Raw genomic sequence first — 17,362 nt, forward strand, 5'->3', positions numbered from 1 at the left:
GTGGACGTTTGTGCCAAATATTAAGAAATTCTCTCAAGGTTTGCTTGAGATATCACGTTCATGAGAATGGGACAGATGGACAGATGGACAGACAGACAACCCAAAAACATTATGCCTCCATCTACGGCAGTCACCAGCTGTTACCAGCCTGAATGTCACAAGATGAATCTTGAGGGTCTTCGGGTGATTAACGTGATGGGGAAATGAAAAATATTCTTCTTCTTCAAATATTCACAAAACAAAAACAAAGAGAAAAACCAAACAAACAAACACAAACCACAGATTTAATCCAGCATTAGACTTGGATAAAAACTGTAAAATTAAATCATATAAAACAAACCATAAATACCCTGTAAAACAAAAAAAACAAGGTGTTATGCCTGAAATTGGAGCATGACAGTGGATAAAAAATATTAAAAGTTAAAATTACAAATTCCGTAGTGGTCACGGTGGTGACTTAAGTCGCAGTTGTGACATTCAAAATCAGTTATTGAAGTTATTTGCACAATGCAAAAAGTGCACTTTTTTATTGAAGTCACCACACCATTTAAACATTTTAAAAATTCAACAGTCGTGTCTTTTTGAAAAGAACGTCCTTGTAGCCCTGGTCAGTCAACACACACTGCTGTGAATATAACTATTTTCCTCTGCAGGAATAGTAAGTAAGCAAACCCTTTTACAAGAAAGAACCTACTATTGAAATGTGTGACTGTTTTATTCTCTTCCTCCAGGAGACTTCTTCTGCCTCTCCTTGACGTCTGGGTTTGTCCAACTGCGATACAATCTCGGGGATGGCACCCACATCCTGCAGTCTGTTGAGCGAGTGGACTCGCACGGCAGGACCTGGCACACAGTGAAGGCTGGCCGAGTTGGTCACCAAGGCTTCCTCAGTCTGGATAATAAGGAAGTCAGAGAGAATGTGACTGAAGGGATGACCACCCTCGACGTTGCTACGGACATCTTTGTCGGGGGCGTGTCCACTCTGAGCCTAGTCTCCACAGACGCCACTGAAGGAGAACCACAGGGCTTCACTGGTGGTTTAAGAGAACTTAAACTCAACGGGGAGGAGTTTGAGTTGACAGAGATGGGGGCGATAAGTGGAGCCAACGTTGGGGACTGGGATGGGACCGCCTGTGGGTACAAGGTGTGCCAAAACGGAGGTCGCTGCAGGGCAACAGGAAGTGACTCATTCATATGTGTATGTCCACCATCTTGGACTGGCTCTGTGTGTAACCAGTCTGTAAGCTGTGTTAACAACATCTGCAAACAGGGTTCCTCATGTGCTCCATCTAGTGTAACCTCATACCGCTGTATATGCCCCTTGGGATGGGGTGGGACGCACTGCGACAAACAAATAGCCACAGAAACTCTCAAGTTTGTGGGAAGCTCATACGTTAAATATCAGGACATGAGATACAACACAAGAAATCTTAAATACACACAGGTTTCATTCAGCTTCCTCACAAGCTCAAATGACAGTTTGATCATGTGGATGGGAAGAGCTGAACACGAAGACGACGACTACCTCACAGCAGGACTGGAGAATGGCCACCTCAAAGTCGCAGTCAATCTTGGAGAGAGGCTTTCACTCCCAATAACTTCCAGAAATCTCACACTGTGCTGCAACACATGGCACAATGTCTCCATAGCTCTAAACGGCACAATTATCCAAGTGTTCCTAAACAACAAGAGAGTCCTTTTCAAAGACGTAGACCCGTTTGAGCGTTATGTGGCCTTGAACTACGGCGGCCAGCTTTACTTTGGAGGATTCGAATTATACAGAAATGTGTCAACTGTCACTTTGGGGTTGTTTTCAAAAGGCTTTGAAGGAAGCCTCAGAAATGTGTATTTGTTTCAAGATACTAAGCCGTTGCAGTTTCTCAAAAATAGTGAGGGTTTTAATGTTTATGAGGGTAATGAATAGTGCTGTTGCATCTTCAATCTTGTGACATGATCTTTAAGCTTAGCTGTTTGTTTTTTTGTAACACCATACTACAAAATAGTCCAGAAGAGAATTTGTTGGCAGTAGCTAGGTTCCAATTTTTTAAAGTTAAGTTCACTGTTTTACTATTTGTTTCCTCAACATTTTACAGCTTGTTTATCTGACTTTTGTCTGATTTTTTTTATGGATAATAGTGCATTGTCTGATTCAGAGCCGCACTTAAAGAAATACTTCACCCACAAAATGGTCACTTTCATCAATTACTCACCCCGTGGTGCACTGAGTTTGTGAAGAAAACTTTGTCTCGTATGCCTTTGTTGAACGAATAAACCAAAAATTGAGAGTATTCTTGTCAAAACTATATCAAAACATCTGTTTAAAAACTCTCACAATTTTGTTATCCAGTTGTATTCTCAGTACATCTTGCACAGACAGCCCTTTCCGACAGGGAACTGAACTAAAGTTAAACTTACATACATCCTTCAAAGCCAGACTCCATTGGCAAAACCAGTAACACGGGAGCTACTGGTCTACCACCGCCTCCATCACTTAGTTTGTTTGTGTTATTGTGTGACTTTGGTGTTTTAAAGGTTTAGTTCAGATTCACCAACATCAAAAAATAACACAAACAAATGAACTGATCGAGCCAGTGATAGATCAGCAGCTCCCGTGTTCAGTGAGGTTAAATTGCTGGTTTTGCCAATGGAGTCTGGCACTGAAGCGAGCATAGATAAATTTCACTTTTAGTTTGGTTCTGTGGCAAAAAGGGCGTTCTGAGCATACGACTGTGTGAGAGTTTTAAATGGACGTTATCGTTTTGCGGTTGTTAGACGTGGCCCCTACGACTTCAATTCATCAAGACATTTTCCAGTTTTTGGATTCTTTGTTCACCGTGTAGGAGTGCAAGAAAAATAAATTTTTTAAAAATTCAACACAAAAGCTGGGTAACAAATGATCCTTTGGGGGTGAAGTATTCCTTTGACAAAACTCAACTGGATGAAATATCAAACAGATAGAAGCCCTCAGAGTAAGTTACTATTCCAATTAGAAAGGACAACATTTCAAAAACAGTTTTGTAAACAATAACTTGAAAATCAGTATTCAGGTGGTTGTACCTTTAATACATTTAAAAAGAAATATGAGAATTTTTTTTAATAATCAATAATAAAAAAGGATTAGCTTTATTACGAACTGTACATAAACACACAGTGCAAAGGCACACTTCATCTCTAAGGTATATTACAAGCCAAAATGTACATACTTTTTCAAAAAAAGTAAGTTTAAAAAATATTTAAGCAATTTAAATGAATTTAAGTCAGGGGGGGAGGAAAAAAAAAAAAAAAAAAAGCATAGCTGCTGTTTAGATCACGGTCCTCAGTTAAATGTTTTCTGTGTTACATTCATGCCAACTTTTTACCAAATGGTCCACACTTGTTTTGTATGTTACCATGAGACTGAAAACATTAAGTGATCATGTGTAGTCAGTGCAGCAGCTCAGTATGAACAAGATATATACAATAAAAAGGTTAAAATTTTGAAACTGTTCCAATATTCAGTTCTTGGTTTGAAGAAAACACGTCTAGAAAGATCTTCACATCACTCTGAAATGATAGATCATTTTGGCTGCACTGTCAATAACATAAAATTTAAACTTCTATGAAGGAAATGGCAAGCTGTGGACCGCTGTATAAAATAAACACCTCCACTGTCAGCCGATAACGCCAAAGTGGTTTGAACCAGCAAAGTGACCAACAAGCCAACCAAAAGTCTTTCTTAGAGCCCCCAACTAGTGGGGCTTTAAAAAAAAAATAAACATGATTATGAGTTAACTGTCTTTTGAACTTCTCCGTCCATTCTCATAATCAGAGTCCCGTCTATGTCTGTGTCTGTCCTTATGACGGCTGCCGTGATCATCGCTGCGGTGCCTTTCTTTCCTCTTCTCACCATAGCGGTCGTCTGAGTGTCCGTGGTGCCTACTCCTCTCTCTGTCGCGGCTGCGTTCACGCTTTTTCTCCCGCTCCCGTTCATGATGCCTGCTCTTTTTCCCGTGATGAGTGTCCCTGTGATGACTGTGCCTCCCGTGGTGGTCTCTGTCCTCTGTTGTGCGCGGCCGCTCCCACGGGTCGCTGTACCGCTCCTCTAGGCGCTTGTAGTCTTTGGCCAGGGATGGAGGTCGGCCAGCTGGTTCAGGGTAGCTCCCGGCAAACTGCGACTGAAGTCCGGGAAGAGCCTGTGAAGTGCTGTCCTGAGCCCACGGTGTGCTGTGGTTCTGATCCTGGGTGTGTGGGCTGGAGAAAGTGTTAGGTGGAGGGCCAGTTGGGTAGTCGTAGCTGCCAGGTACCTGAGGCTGTTGCTGCTGCAGTGGGATAGGTGCAGTACTGTTGTATACTGGGAGAACTGGTGCCATTACTGAGTTGTGTTGGACCTCAGACACTTCTGGGTAACACACTGCTTGTGGTGCTGGGACTGTAGGAGAATATACTGTCTGAGTTACAGGAGCACCAGCCTGGGACACGGCAGCATCTTCCTTTTCACCAGCGAATGATCGAATAGCTGTTTGCTTTTCTTCCTCGGGTTTGTTCTTGGGCTGAGAAAGCTGTAAATATCCTTGGTGAAATAGTGTAACTGGCTCATTTCTAGTGCTACTCAACACAGGCACAGGTTTAGGGCTCGAAGGAGCTGGCTGGCTGGCTTTATCCTTTTGTAGCACTGTTGTTTTATCTTCACTCACACTGCAATATGCTGAAGATTTTTTCAGTATTCCACTTAAAGGAGGTTTCGAGCTATTAGTGTGAGCTGGAGCAGCCTGGGATTTTGACTGCGACAAAGGATCCTCTTCAGACGGCGTTTTCTCAGTTTCAGACAAAGGGCCGGCATCGCCTTTGTTTGCAGAGGCAGCGCTGCTAGTTTCAGCCCCACTCGGAGCTGCTGACAAGCTTGCCAGGAACGCTTCAGTCGATACATCTGGAGGCTTATCTTTCAGAGAGACTGGGGCAGCATGGGTCACCACTGCAGCATCCTTTCCTGATGAGTTGTTAACAGCAGATGTATCCGTTGGGCTGGGGAGCTCTTGTTCAGCTTTAACGGCTTTGGCTTCTTTCTTCTTGATGACAAAGCGCTCTCGTGGCGCAGCAGCTGTTGGACTTTTCGAGTTTACAGTTAATGCCTCCGTTTTGGGAGCTGGTTGGGTCTTCTGGGTGTCATCTGCTGTTGTTGCAGGTTTACCTCCAACATCTGGCAGAGGTGGCAATTCCCCACCCCAGCCTACTAACACACCTGGAAGGAAGCGCAGTGGTTTTCGGGGTTCCTGATTGTTGGTCTCCTCTGATGCAGATGGTTCTTCAAAAGACTCTGTAATTGGTTCATCAACATCTTCAGTAGTGTTAAGTGGTTTGTCCTTCTCTTTTTTATGTGCAGTAGTCAAGGAAGAGAGGAACAATTTCTCATCCTCCTCTGTTTCTCTGGTTTCTTTTGTGGAAACGGTGATGGGCTGGATTTCAGGAATAATCCTTGCACTCTCATTCATGTCCACGGGAAGAAAATCCCTTTTAGGTCTCTGGCGAATTATGAGTCCAAGGAGGAGGTTGGCACGGTTGTTTTCTAAACCTGTCAAATGAGAACATTAATTAAATTTGAAAGATTAGAAATGTTTGTGTAATTTACCGAGAGAAAAGTAATTATCCAAGAGAAGAGAGGTGTCCATGTTACCTGGCCCATCAAAGGGAACGAGCTGATGTGGAACTTTTTCAGTGGCGCCCAAGGGAATGAGGTACATGTCCTTCACTTGTTTCAGGTTATTGGACACCACCCCAAAACGCCTGCGACTGCTGAAGTAGGCGTACAGAAGAGTATAGGAGATCTCATCTTCCTCTGTCTCAGGGGAGAAGCGAATCAGGCACACCTCCTTTAATAAAAGAAAAAGCATGCGTCAGTAAAATTTGTAATCACTGCAGAAATTCGACCAGAACTCTTTATTACAGCAGCTCTATAATGCATCACATGACACTACAAATCTGAATGATGGTATTTAGTGACTTAATATTATTGTAGACTGTGTAATCCCTTAAAGGGCCAGTTAACCCCAAAATCAAAAATATATTTTTCTCCTCTTCTGTAGTGCTATGTATCAATCTAGTTGATTTAGTATGAATTGTGAGTGTGGGACATATCAGGCGTAGAGATGTCTGCCTTCTCTCAGACATAATGGAACTAGATGGCACTTGGCTTGTCTTGCTCAAAGCAACAAAAAAAATTACATTTGAAAAACTCAACAGCAATGTCTTCAAGAAATCATGACCCTATTTAATGGGTACTTGTGTGTCAGCTCTATGCAAAGTCTATGCCGTCCTATGCACATGGCCTATGCTGTCGCGAGCATTTATCCTTGTGCAATGGTGTCGGTGTCACTCTGCAGTTACACCTCCATAACACTAGTCGGCAGCGGGGTTTCTGTGAGGTACTGTAGGGTTTAGTTGATTTAAAACACACACAAGTACACACATCAGCTTCACTATAACTCGCAGCATTCACAGACAAAGCACTTGTCTTTGATACATTTTCCCCACATATACAACATGATAATGATTTTAGCACAAGTCTATGGCATTTTACATTGTATAAATTAGCCTAGCAGCTAGCTGACTTTTGCTCTACTCATATGAAGCCAGAGACACAGCAACATTTAACAAAGATAACGTTACAAAATTTGGTTCCATTACAACTCACAAGGTTCATTGACAAAACACCTGTCTTATACTAAACACGTTTTCCAAACAAAAACATGCTAACATTAGTAGCACAAGTCTGTGGCATTTTACATTGTATGAAGCCAGGATAAATCACACACAAGACTTAAAATGCTATTTTTGTGGAGGCCTTGTTTTCATAATTTAGTGTTTCTTATCTTGGAAATTGAAGTAAATAAAAGCTTAGTTTCCTCTGAGGGAAATGGTCTCAGCTTACAAAAATGACACAAGGCCTGCATTGCAGTGACCTGCAGTTAAATTTCAGGGTAGGTGCACGTAGGGCTACGGCACAGGCTCTACATTAATCAAAAGCCTACACCATAGGCATGGCCTCGACTGGACGCAGAATTATAAATCCCGCTTCACTTAAGATAATCCACAGACCTTGTTGTGAGCAGTTTCATGTAGGGACAATCTAGATTGATAGATAGCTCTACAGGTAAGACAAAAAACATGTATTTTTGATTTGGGGATAAACTGCCACTTTAAGGGGGAAAGCTGCTGAAAACTCACTTTTGTTCCAGTTGCCCGAATCTTCTCCAAGTAGTCCCACACCGTCTGTGGACTTATCCTTCCACCAACTTGAATGCTATCTGGAAGGTCCTGATGAAGAAAAAAAAGGTCAAACCTTACTGACAGTGCTTAGTTTAAAACACTTTGCTACAGTTATTCAAACTCGAAATGTGTTCAGTGAATAATGGATAATGGATAATGAATAATGGATAACGAATGATGAATAATTAATGTGTCCACTTTACCTCAGTCAAGTTGTCCAAAATGCCAGAGACAGGAAAAGCTTTTGTCACAAACTTTGCCACAGAGTGCATATGAATAAATCCTCGCCACAGGGACTTCAGGTTGGAAAGGAAAGCGGCCTCTTCATCTCTTCCAGTTGCGTGATCCGACCTGTGATGAATATAAACAGCAATGGAGCAATCTTGCAAAAAATCCGCTTGCAAGAGAACCACACAGAGTATTAGAAATAACAGCTTACCGTCCTTCATAAACCGACTGAGCATTTCGGAAGCTCTCCTCTAGAACGGTGAGGTGCAGGTCGTCATCGATTGCAGGTGGTGTGCTCTTCGTCTCTTCTGCTTTAGTAGTAGACTGCCTCCGAACCACTGTGGTGGCAACTTTGACCACTTTGGTTGGTGCCTCCTCCACAGGGGGAGCCATACGACCTTATTTGAAAAGAAAAACATTACACAACAAGTTGGTAACTCAGCAGTGACACATTACAAGCGGAAAAATCAATCTTAAAGCATACGAGGATCTTTTTACCAGTGCAGATTTTGCAGTGTAGGTCAAATAAATGAGACTTGTGTTGGCTGGTGGTGTCTTTCTCCGTCTTGGTACTCTCTGTTTTATCCTCTGGGGTTTTTGGAGGCTCTGCTGAGATTTCTGCCACTTTGGGAGGAGACTTAAGCTGACAAGATAAAAATAAAAAGACAATGAAAAAGACATGTCGCCCCTTTTACTGGTAAATATACGGTAATGCAGTATTATTTGTTGTGTCTCTTACCTCTTCAGGCTCAGGGGCCTTCACTGGTTCCTTTGCTGGTTCTTGGCTCTCGATTTCAATTTCACCTTTGTGCGTGATCTTAGTGATCGGCCGTCTCTCTGCCTCTCTTTGCTCTTTTTCGATCATCTCAATCGTCTGTAAAATGAGGAATGTGTTGCTTTTTAGAGGGCTACTGAAAGTTTAGTATTCCAAAATACAAACATATAGGAAGACAAAATCTCAAAGTATGTTAATACCACTTTCTGAGCTTACATTTTCCCAATTATCATGGGCTACAAGATGAAGCACTGTGGGCTATCAGGGTGAATATATGTAATTACGTTTGTTAGAAACTACAGCAAAGACAAAGCATTACTTACATGTCGGTTCTCCCTTTGTCGCCAAGCAGCCAATTCTTTTGAGGCCAGTTCCTCGGGGCTCATTCGAATTAGGTTACCAGGAGAAATTTCCCCTTTGAGGACCCTCTTAAAAAGGACCTTAAAGATACAATAAAAATACAAATAAAGCAAACTGTGTTTATATTAAAACTCCACGAAACTTTACATTTGCAACATGCCTGATTTCAAATGGTACTTACATTATTTTTAGTATCTTTGAGGTTAAACATTAGGCTTCGGTACTTGTTCTTGTATTTGTTGTCAGTGTCTTTATACAAGTGAAAAAGCTCTCTCTCTGTCTTCTTGGCAACTTCTGAGGCCCTCTCCACTGAGACGTTTAAATCAGACTCCTTCAACCTAAAGTGAAGAAAGCGTTAAATTTAGTGCACTTGGGTAGTTTTTCCAATAAAAGAAATATAAAATGTTTTCAGTCTCTGCACATTTCTTCTAATTACATTCACTCACAAAATACTCACCTCTGTATGAGGATTTCTTTCAGAGAATCACGCACACTTCGCCTGATTGCCTCCACAGACACCGGTTTCTTTGAAGCTGATGACGGAGTCTTACTCTTCGTCTCTTGTTTGAGATAAAAGCCTGTGAGGATAGAATGACAATATCTACTAAGAGGGTGGGGGAATTCTGTGACCACAAGTATTACAGAATATCAAAGATTCAACACAGAATTCTGATAGAAGAATGTGACACACAGCTATGAAAAATATTAGCAACTTTGGCTGTTATCTAATACCTGAGAAAGGACAATAAGGATTTTATCTTCTCCTCTGTATTGAACTAGAATGCAAAGCAAGTTGTAGATGTAGTTGTTTAGTAACTCAACCTGATCAAAACACTATTGTAAACAATATCAGGCAGCAAGGTGACACTGAAGTTGAGCATTTTCCTTAGTTTGACGTTGGTTTTGTAGCCACAGTTGGGTTCTGAATAATAGAGGCAAACAGCAACAACACAACAAAACTGTTTGCAGCTATTTTAAGAGACCCTTACCCCGCGGATGCACTTGTGTTCTCGTTTGTTTTTATAATGCCCAACAGTATCTGCAGCTCCCAAAAATGTCCTCCCCGCTCACTTGATATTTTCAGCCGTAAACTTTGTCGAGTTGTCAAAATATAAGCAGTGAGCTTGGAGTCAATGCTGGGGTTTTGGGGAGGTTATGACAAAATCTAGTTGTATCAGTTTAAAAATACACCCCCCTTCTCACAGGTATTTTTATACTGTAAACTTGCTACACCCACATTTACCACCACATTAAAATCAGATCCCCAATCGCCAGCATATGTGCAGTTGTAGCATTCCAGCATTATATTTAGTTTCTTTAAAAGGTAGTTCACACACTTCTTTTTTGGTGGTGTAGAAATGTAATTAACATCCCTTTTATAAAGTCCTGAGCATATTTGGTGATGACATTAGTCTTATCTCAACTTGCAGTATATAAGGTTTTAATTTAAATAACAAAAAACATGTTTCACACTATGTAGAAAAAAATAAATCATGTGTTGTGATTGTATTCATTCAATCTTGTTCACATGTTGTAATAAAGCACCATGAACCAGCCTGGCCTTGAACCCAATGTGGCATTAAAAAGAGAACAAGTAAACAAAAACAAACCTATTTTTACATTCACAGCCTCCTAAAGAAAATACCTGGTTTATGAGCTGCCTCTCTGCCATCTGTGGACTGCCTTCTATCAGGATCCTATTTTGGGAGAGAAGTGCAAAAAGTACATCATTAACAATATTGATGTCATTAAAAAAGAAAATATCAACAAAATAAAACGTGTGAATAACACATGAAATACTACAATCCCCCCTGGCCAAAGGTCATACAAAGAAATACAGAGTGAGTTTTATGTGTGGGGAAAATGCACTAAACTTTGGTGAGTACGCCATGTTAACCACACACCCATGTGCAAGCCTTCTGGACAGGCAAAGTAAAAGCAAAAGACAACAAACCCTTGTGTAGTGGTAACACTGGCTATGATTAATATCAGAGGAGGAAATAGCTGGGGGAACAAATAAAATATCCTTTGTATATGAAAGATTTCTATAAATGCATGATCAATAGCTTTGTTAAAGTACTCATACTGACAATGCTTACCTTTCTTACTGGTCTGACGCCCCCTGATGCGAGTGCCTGAGATGGTCCGGGTTGGGGTTTGGGGGGCGGTTTAACTTCCTGTACCTCAGTTTTTGCTTGAACTTCTGGTTTGGCTGCACTCGGGGGTTCAGGCTCCACCTTTTTGGTCTCCTCCTCACAGCACTTTAAGCACACGTACATCTGGTCCTCCTCCTCCATTTCGCGTACTTTCGTCAGGTCAAGACCAACACAGTCGCCGTGGAACCAGTCGTCACAGCGACCACAGCCTACCATGAACCTAAACAAAGCACGGATACTATTAAAGGTGTGTTTGCAAGCATTCTGAGCAACAGATGCACTCTGGCACAGAACATAAATAAAATCAACATTAAAATTCCTTTTTTTGTTTACTCAAACATCTATCTCACTGTAAGCCAGTCAGGTTTTTTGATAATTGTACAAGTACTGTGGCTGATTACCTTTCACATTCACATTCTCACAGTCCTAAAATCCTTTAAATATTGCATCCTATGCTGAGTAAAGCAACTATCAACATTTCAACGTTGTTCACACCTGTGAAGTTAAATCTACAAAATGTAATATTAAATTTGAGGAACAAATTAACAACCTGTCTTGCAACACTTACATATTATTGTGGTGTTTCTTGCACTGGCCACAGCAGTTGTTCCCGTCCCATACAGACTCGCTGTTAGCAGGTTGCTCCTCAGCACTTTCCTTCTTCACAACAGGAGCGTTATCTGGAATAAACAGCTGCGGCTCCTCCACAGAGATGCTTCTTGAAGTTCTGCTTTTCTGTCTTTGAAGGATCTTTTCTGGCTTTTTCAGTTTGGACTTTTCTTGCCCTCCTTCCTCAGGTGTTTTTACAGGGTGGCCTGGACGGCCGTGCGTCAGGTTAGCGGTCTCTACTTTGGGGATATTGGGCGGATGTTTGGTCGGTCCCTGCTGATCAACACGGTGACCAGATGATGGGCTCTTCTTCGCTACAGAGCTGGGTGTACTTGGCAATTTTGGCTTTGCTTTACTTTCTCCTGCGCCCTGTGTCTTTTGTATTTTAGGCACATGCTCACTTTGGGTGTTTTCCGCAGGCCTTTTCAAAGGTGAAATGTCTGTCTTTTCCTTTAGAGATTTCATTTTGTGCGGGTCTCCTCTTTGGATTTTGGGTGGCGTGTTTTGGATTACTTTATCTCCCTTAATCATGTTGTTTGGTTTACCTGAAACCAAGTCCTTATTCTTGTCAGAGGCAAGTCCTTGTTTTGACTTGAGCGGTATTTTGGCCACAATCTGGTGCTTTTCCTTATCATCAGTCTTATGTGTAACAGTAGTTCTGTTATTCTCAGTGTTTTGTGGCTCTCTGATGTCAGATTTTTCCTTACTCACTGACTTTTGATTTTTAGGAACATCCTGATTGTTAAGTTTTGTCTCCTGCGGGCAGGCACTCCCCATTACTGTCCCGTTGGAGGCCTGCACGTCATTAGGATTCACATACGGGCCCAGGCCGAGGGCCGCATCATCAGCAGAGCTCTTCTCAGTTGCATCCACCTCTGCCACTGCTTCAGGTGTGGGATTCTGTACACTGACAGCTTCATCTGGCAACACGGCAAACCCAATATCCCCAGCATATGAAAAACCACTGTCAAGGCACACAGACTGGCTCGCTTCAACATTTTCTGTGTAAGAGGGTCCCGGAAGCAGCTCAATCCTGAATCCTGCAATTGTGACCGTCAGTCGTCTCAATATAACAGAAGGCTTCAGCCATAGTCCACAATCAAGATCATTAACATTAATACGCCCTCCCAGAGTTAATTCTCTCTTCAGCTGGGCGCCTTTAACGCCTTTCTCAATGACAAATGACTTCCGTAGCCTGTTGGCTGGTTTCCTCCCCGGTCGTCCTCGGATCATGGTGTTAGTGGATATGTTAGCGGGCTGTGGATCACTGCAATGCTCTGTTTCAACAAGAGAAACAAAACATGGGAAACTGTCACACCATCTATAATTTTTAGGTGTCATGTCGTGGAAACAGGAAACTAAATGAGCAACTCACCATTACCATCTAAATAACTTGTTCGTTTCTTCTGCCTGCCAACAGGCCTCTTGACTTGTGTGGTCTCTGCAACTGTCAGTTCACTGCCAAGGCCTGCGGATGCTGAACCATCACTGAGACCTGCAACAGTCAAAAAAAATAAACAAACAAACAATATTCAAAACAGACAGAAAGAGAAATGGCAACCACAACGTGTGAAAATCAGCCATCCGGTTGACACAGGAGCATTTACAATGATAAATTATCTCTTTAAAATCTAATAACACAAAGAAACAAAAAACATCACTGACCCACTACTGAATTTTGCTCAGCTGCTGTATCTCTTTGGCATTTCTAAACATATTCATGACATGAAATGGATTCTGGTGATTGTTTTCAATCTCAAACACTTAAATAAAGCACAGTTTGAATGTGATATCTGATAGTGCTTATGCTGACATTAAAATGTTTGTGGTACAAACAGATGTTGACAGTGAGGATTTTCCCTGTATATCTAAATCTAGAGAGATCTGCCTATGTGCTTCTGTTGTTGTGGTTTTGTCGTCAAGCACCTGAAAAGCCGACGTAAAATACAAAACTAAGCCAATCAAAGTTTGCTGCTGATGAATAAATAATGTAAGCAAGCTGTTACTGTATACTTAAAATTCCCTCTACCAAGTTTTATAGTCAGTTGTGTATGGTCTATATTGTGAATCAGCCACATTAACAAAGTTACATGCCAGCTTTAATTAAAGTTTGAAATCAGCACAAATCAGCATTAGTCATTTTACTGACTGTTTTGTCTGCTGACGTACCTGCTGAGCCAGCAATCTGAAAAGTGGCGTCCTCATTGTCCAGCAAATTGAACTGAGAGCTTGCACATCCAAACATGGGGTCTTTGTCACTGAGCATGTTCTTCAGTGAGTCTTCCAGCCGGTGTCCTGTCCCAAACTCATTACTGGCTTCACATTCCAAATTCTGACCTGTTATCAGGGAGTCGTCCAACTGGTCACTGGGTATTAAATGATTAAAGGTGTCCACAATATCCATGAATGCTGCTGCCTTCCTGTATGAAACAAAGACAAAATGTGAGGAAAGCAGGTGTCAAAGACCCATTTTGAGCAAGCAAAATTATATCAATAATGCTTCGAGACAGCTATCATGCACCATGTCCATTTGAGGTCTCATCTAAGCAAGCTAGATCTGAGCAGATATTCATGTTAATGTTTTCTTGAAGTACACTGAAATTAAAATTGGCCTGTTTCTCTTTCAGCGACTCTTTCCTCCTCTGGACTATGGGGATGTTTTGAAAATAAACGCTTCAATTCACTCTCCCAATCTGCTGGACAATGTTTATCACAGAGCTCTGATATCCATAACGTCACGCACTATTTTAATTTGTATTCTTTAGTGAACTGGTCATCTTTATCCAAGCGCAAAACTTGGCACTTGTATAACTTTATTTATTTTTCCTCTTACATGTCTGTCACGTAAACAGTTCCATCATAGCCTACGCTCCCGGGGCTCCATCCCCTCAGTCTGTACAGGATATGGTCAAAATGTCTTCTCCTTATCTGCCCCCTGAACCTGGATCACACTGCAGCAGGAACTGATTTGTCCGGCATGATTCCCTTCGGGGTCTTTTAACTTCTTTTAAGAAACCTGGAGAGAGTGTCTGCCAGGGTTTGTTCTTGTAGATAGTTTTAAACTATCACTTTGGCACTTTTTCCACTTATATTTTATTTTTGGTCTTTGTATGACTTTCCAGTTTGTCTGTAACTTTATGTTATATGCTTTTCTGTCTTAACTGTAGCTCTCTTGAGAAAGAGACCCCACCGTCCAAATGTGATTACCTGTTTAAATTAAAGATAAAATAAACAAGATAAGCAAAGCATCATCAGCTCTTAGCCAGTGGCTGTAAACTACAAAAAATAAAGATCTTAACATCTTCACATGACTCTGCACTACACATTTCTGCTTACTTTGACTTCCTTATTATGTTATCTTCTTTTTCAGTCATTTGATGATAAACAAACGGGGGAAAAAGAAGTAGTATGTGAGGTTTAACAAAAACTCATAGGGAAACATTAGGAATTCATGTGTTAGACTGACCTGTTCGGGGGTTATCATCCAGTACGGCTCTCCTAAACTCTCGCTGATACATTATATGTCATCATCTGTAGCGCACATTTTGCACCTGTACTTTATCTGTGTTATTGTAAGTTGGAGTGGACAATTATTATTACTATTTTTTTATTCCAGTTTGGCAAAATACACATTGGAGTGGAAGTCTGTGCAATTTTCTTCTTATAATTGTGTAAACTTTGAATATAATGTGTACAAATGTTACATACAGCTATAAAAAATGAAATGTATACACTGTATTGTTGCCGCTGAAAACTAATTAAAAATTAAGTTCTAAAAAAGATTGAACTATTCAGCATTTACTTAGAAGTTTGCTGTTGCTCAACCGATAAGGTGCACAACATGAAAACGTCATAAGTATTTAAGTGTCAAAGCTATAACATATCTTTTTAAAATGTAGAAGAACAAATAGGAGTTTGCACGTTTTTTTAAATTGCAAATTAGAGTTAAAAAACACCTCCTTTGCATGTTTGCTTATTATTACAACTGTGGATAAGCTTCTTTGTAAGCTTTCTGATACTCATATAACCACAGTGTTATGTTTGTTTTTGTGGAGGGTATCTGTTTCTTTGCGAGGGGGTGGGGGTCCTATATGGGTCAGCTTTCAGGCCCCCTGTCTCCTAATCGGTCATGTAGGTCAGTCTATAATCTAACGCTCCTTCTTATATGGATTAACATGTAGGAAAATAAAACGTTCAGATCTAAATGTAATCGATTTCTGACGGTATGCCCCTTAAAGCTGTTGGACACACAGTGACAAATGGCTCAAACTTTACTTCTGGGATGACTCCATAAGCTGTAAATGCTGTTGGTATGTTGTCCTGCTACGTTAAGCCAACGTCGCTAGCATGTCATGTTTGGACACTTCCGTTGGTCGTCCACGTTTACATAGTCAAAAATGTGCACTTACAGTTACCTATAAGTGTAAGATATTTGTGTGTAACGAAGTACATAACAAAAATTCCTATGGCTAACTTTGAGAGCCGTCAAAGAGGGAAGCTAATGTAAATGCTACATGTTAACGTTACCGCTTTTAACCAAGTTACAACTTCACAACCTTGCGCAGACCAGACGTTAGAAGTGCATACATCAAAAACGCTGCTTAACTATGTTAGCAGCTGTTCAGACGTGTTAATATAATATGTCACCTGATATAACTTAACGCCCATATCACAACCGCGTTTCTGTTACCAGGATCTCCCTCCCAATGAAGTGTTTGCTAGTTAGCATGCTAACGTTCTAGGACGGCTAACGACTACCCGCTGCACAATGTTAGCATGTGTGCTAGCAAGCTAACGGTAACTTATGTAGGAAGTTACTACCCAAGGGAACTCACCGTTTTAAACTCTGCCACTGTTGCTACAAATAGCATTTGCATAAGTAAAAATCTGTGCAAGGAAAGCCAGACATATCGCACAAAATGTGTAAATATTTAGTTAGACAGGTCGGTGCTAAATCTGTCAGACAGGCTAGCTAGGTCGCTTTAGCATAGGCCTACAGGTATCAAGTTTGTTTGTAGCCTGAGTGCTGCTAGCGGCCGTTAGGTGATCACGCCCACATGCATCTGATTAAACGCGTGCAGTTTTGATATTAATAAATATTTATCCCCAGGACTCTTACCTCTTTCTCACTGCGGTGCTGTATCCAACTCGTGAAAGGTTACATACTAGCACAACTGCTCCCAGCTACCAGTAACTTCCTCTAACTCAGCCGTCATTCGTCCTGCTGCTGCAAAGCCCCTGACACACAGCGCTGGTCGTCACGTGGCTTCTGTTTACTGGTAGCATAGCAGCTGATACTACAGACATAACCCACATCTACACAGTGGTTTCCAATATTTATGCTTTGCAAACTACAGTTCAGAGGGGTTACCTGTGTGTGAAAGCAAACTATGGTGTTAGAGTCAACTTTTCAAATGCATTCAGTTGTTCCATGTAGAGAAAATGTTGATCTATTGTTATATATTGGAAGTGAAATGTTTGACATCCTCTTACCTGAAAAGCACATTTATCTATTTGTTTTATTTCACAAAAGCAGGTTCGTGCCTTCTGTGTAAAATAAGTTGAATGCAGAACCATGAAGTGCAAGGAATCTTAATTTTCAACCTGGGTGTTTTTACCATTGCAAAAAGCTGCAAGTTACAAGTCCAACAAAACAGGCAAACATTGTACTTAGCACACACGCACTTTTTCACTCTCACTCTTACAGATTAATGAGATTTTAATATCATATTTTCGTCTTGACAGCACACATTTACATCCCTACAGTATCCAATTTGTTTTTAAGTCTCAATCTACATTTGTAGATCATACTTATAAGAGAAACACAGAAGTAATTTGACATTTGTAAATCATAAAAACAGGTATACAAAGATGTATCCAGTCTAGGAGGATACTGCTGTGCTATGAAAACATAAGTCTTCTCTGTCTCCACTTTTTAAATGTCAAACCACATGAACCAACCATTCAAAGCTGCCCCTGTGTCTTAAAGGGT

The 17,362-nt window shown here is 41.0% G+C and overlaps 2 protein-coding genes across 5 annotated transcripts in view; one reads left to right on the forward strand and one right to left on the reverse strand.

Moving 5' to 3' along the window:
* eys (eyes shut homolog) overlaps window positions 1-2,852 on the forward strand; it is a 366,564-nt gene extending 363,712 nt beyond the window's left edge. The window contains exon 53 of the mRNA XM_050070471.1: window positions 732-2,852. Coding sequence (XP_049926428.1) covers window positions 732-1,924 — 1,193 coding nt within the window. The 3' untranslated portion in view covers window positions 1,925-2,852. The remainder of the gene's footprint in view (window positions 1-731) is intronic.
* Window positions 2,853-2,920: 68 nt separating this feature from the next.
* On the reverse strand, window positions 2,921-16,624 carry phf3 (PHD finger protein 3). Of its 4 annotated transcripts, none has more exons than XM_050070469.1 (16): window positions 16,490-16,624; window positions 13,708-13,790; window positions 12,752-12,865; window positions 11,330-12,647; window positions 10,705-10,981; window positions 10,251-10,302; window positions 9,063-9,183; window positions 8,787-8,943; window positions 8,569-8,685; window positions 8,210-8,344; window positions 7,969-8,113; window positions 7,682-7,868; window positions 7,446-7,593; window positions 7,201-7,290; window positions 5,651-5,846; window positions 2,921-5,548 (listed from the first exon to the last, which is right to left on the reverse strand). In XM_050070469.1, exons 2-16 carry the CDS (start codon window positions 13,772-13,774, stop codon window positions 3,768-3,770), a joined length of 4,905 nt encoding a protein of 1,634 aa, XP_049926426.1. In that variant the 5' UTR covers window positions 13,775-13,790; window positions 16,490-16,624; the 3' UTR covers window positions 2,921-3,767. The 4 variants fall into 4 exon arrangements, with proteins under 4 accessions (XP_049926426.1, XP_049926424.1, XP_049926425.1 ...); XM_050070467.1 differs by having other exon boundaries at window positions 13,540-13,790; XM_050070468.1 differs by having other exon boundaries at window positions 2,922-5,548; window positions 12,746-12,865.
* Between the last annotated feature and the right edge of the window lie 738 nt (window positions 16,625-17,362).

This window comes from Epinephelus moara, chromosome 19 (genome assembly GCF_006386435.1).
Source record: "Epinephelus moara isolate mb chromosome 19, YSFRI_EMoa_1.0, whole genome shotgun sequence".
Classification (NCBI taxonomy): Eukaryota; Metazoa; Chordata; class Actinopteri; order Perciformes; family Serranidae; genus Epinephelus; species Epinephelus moara.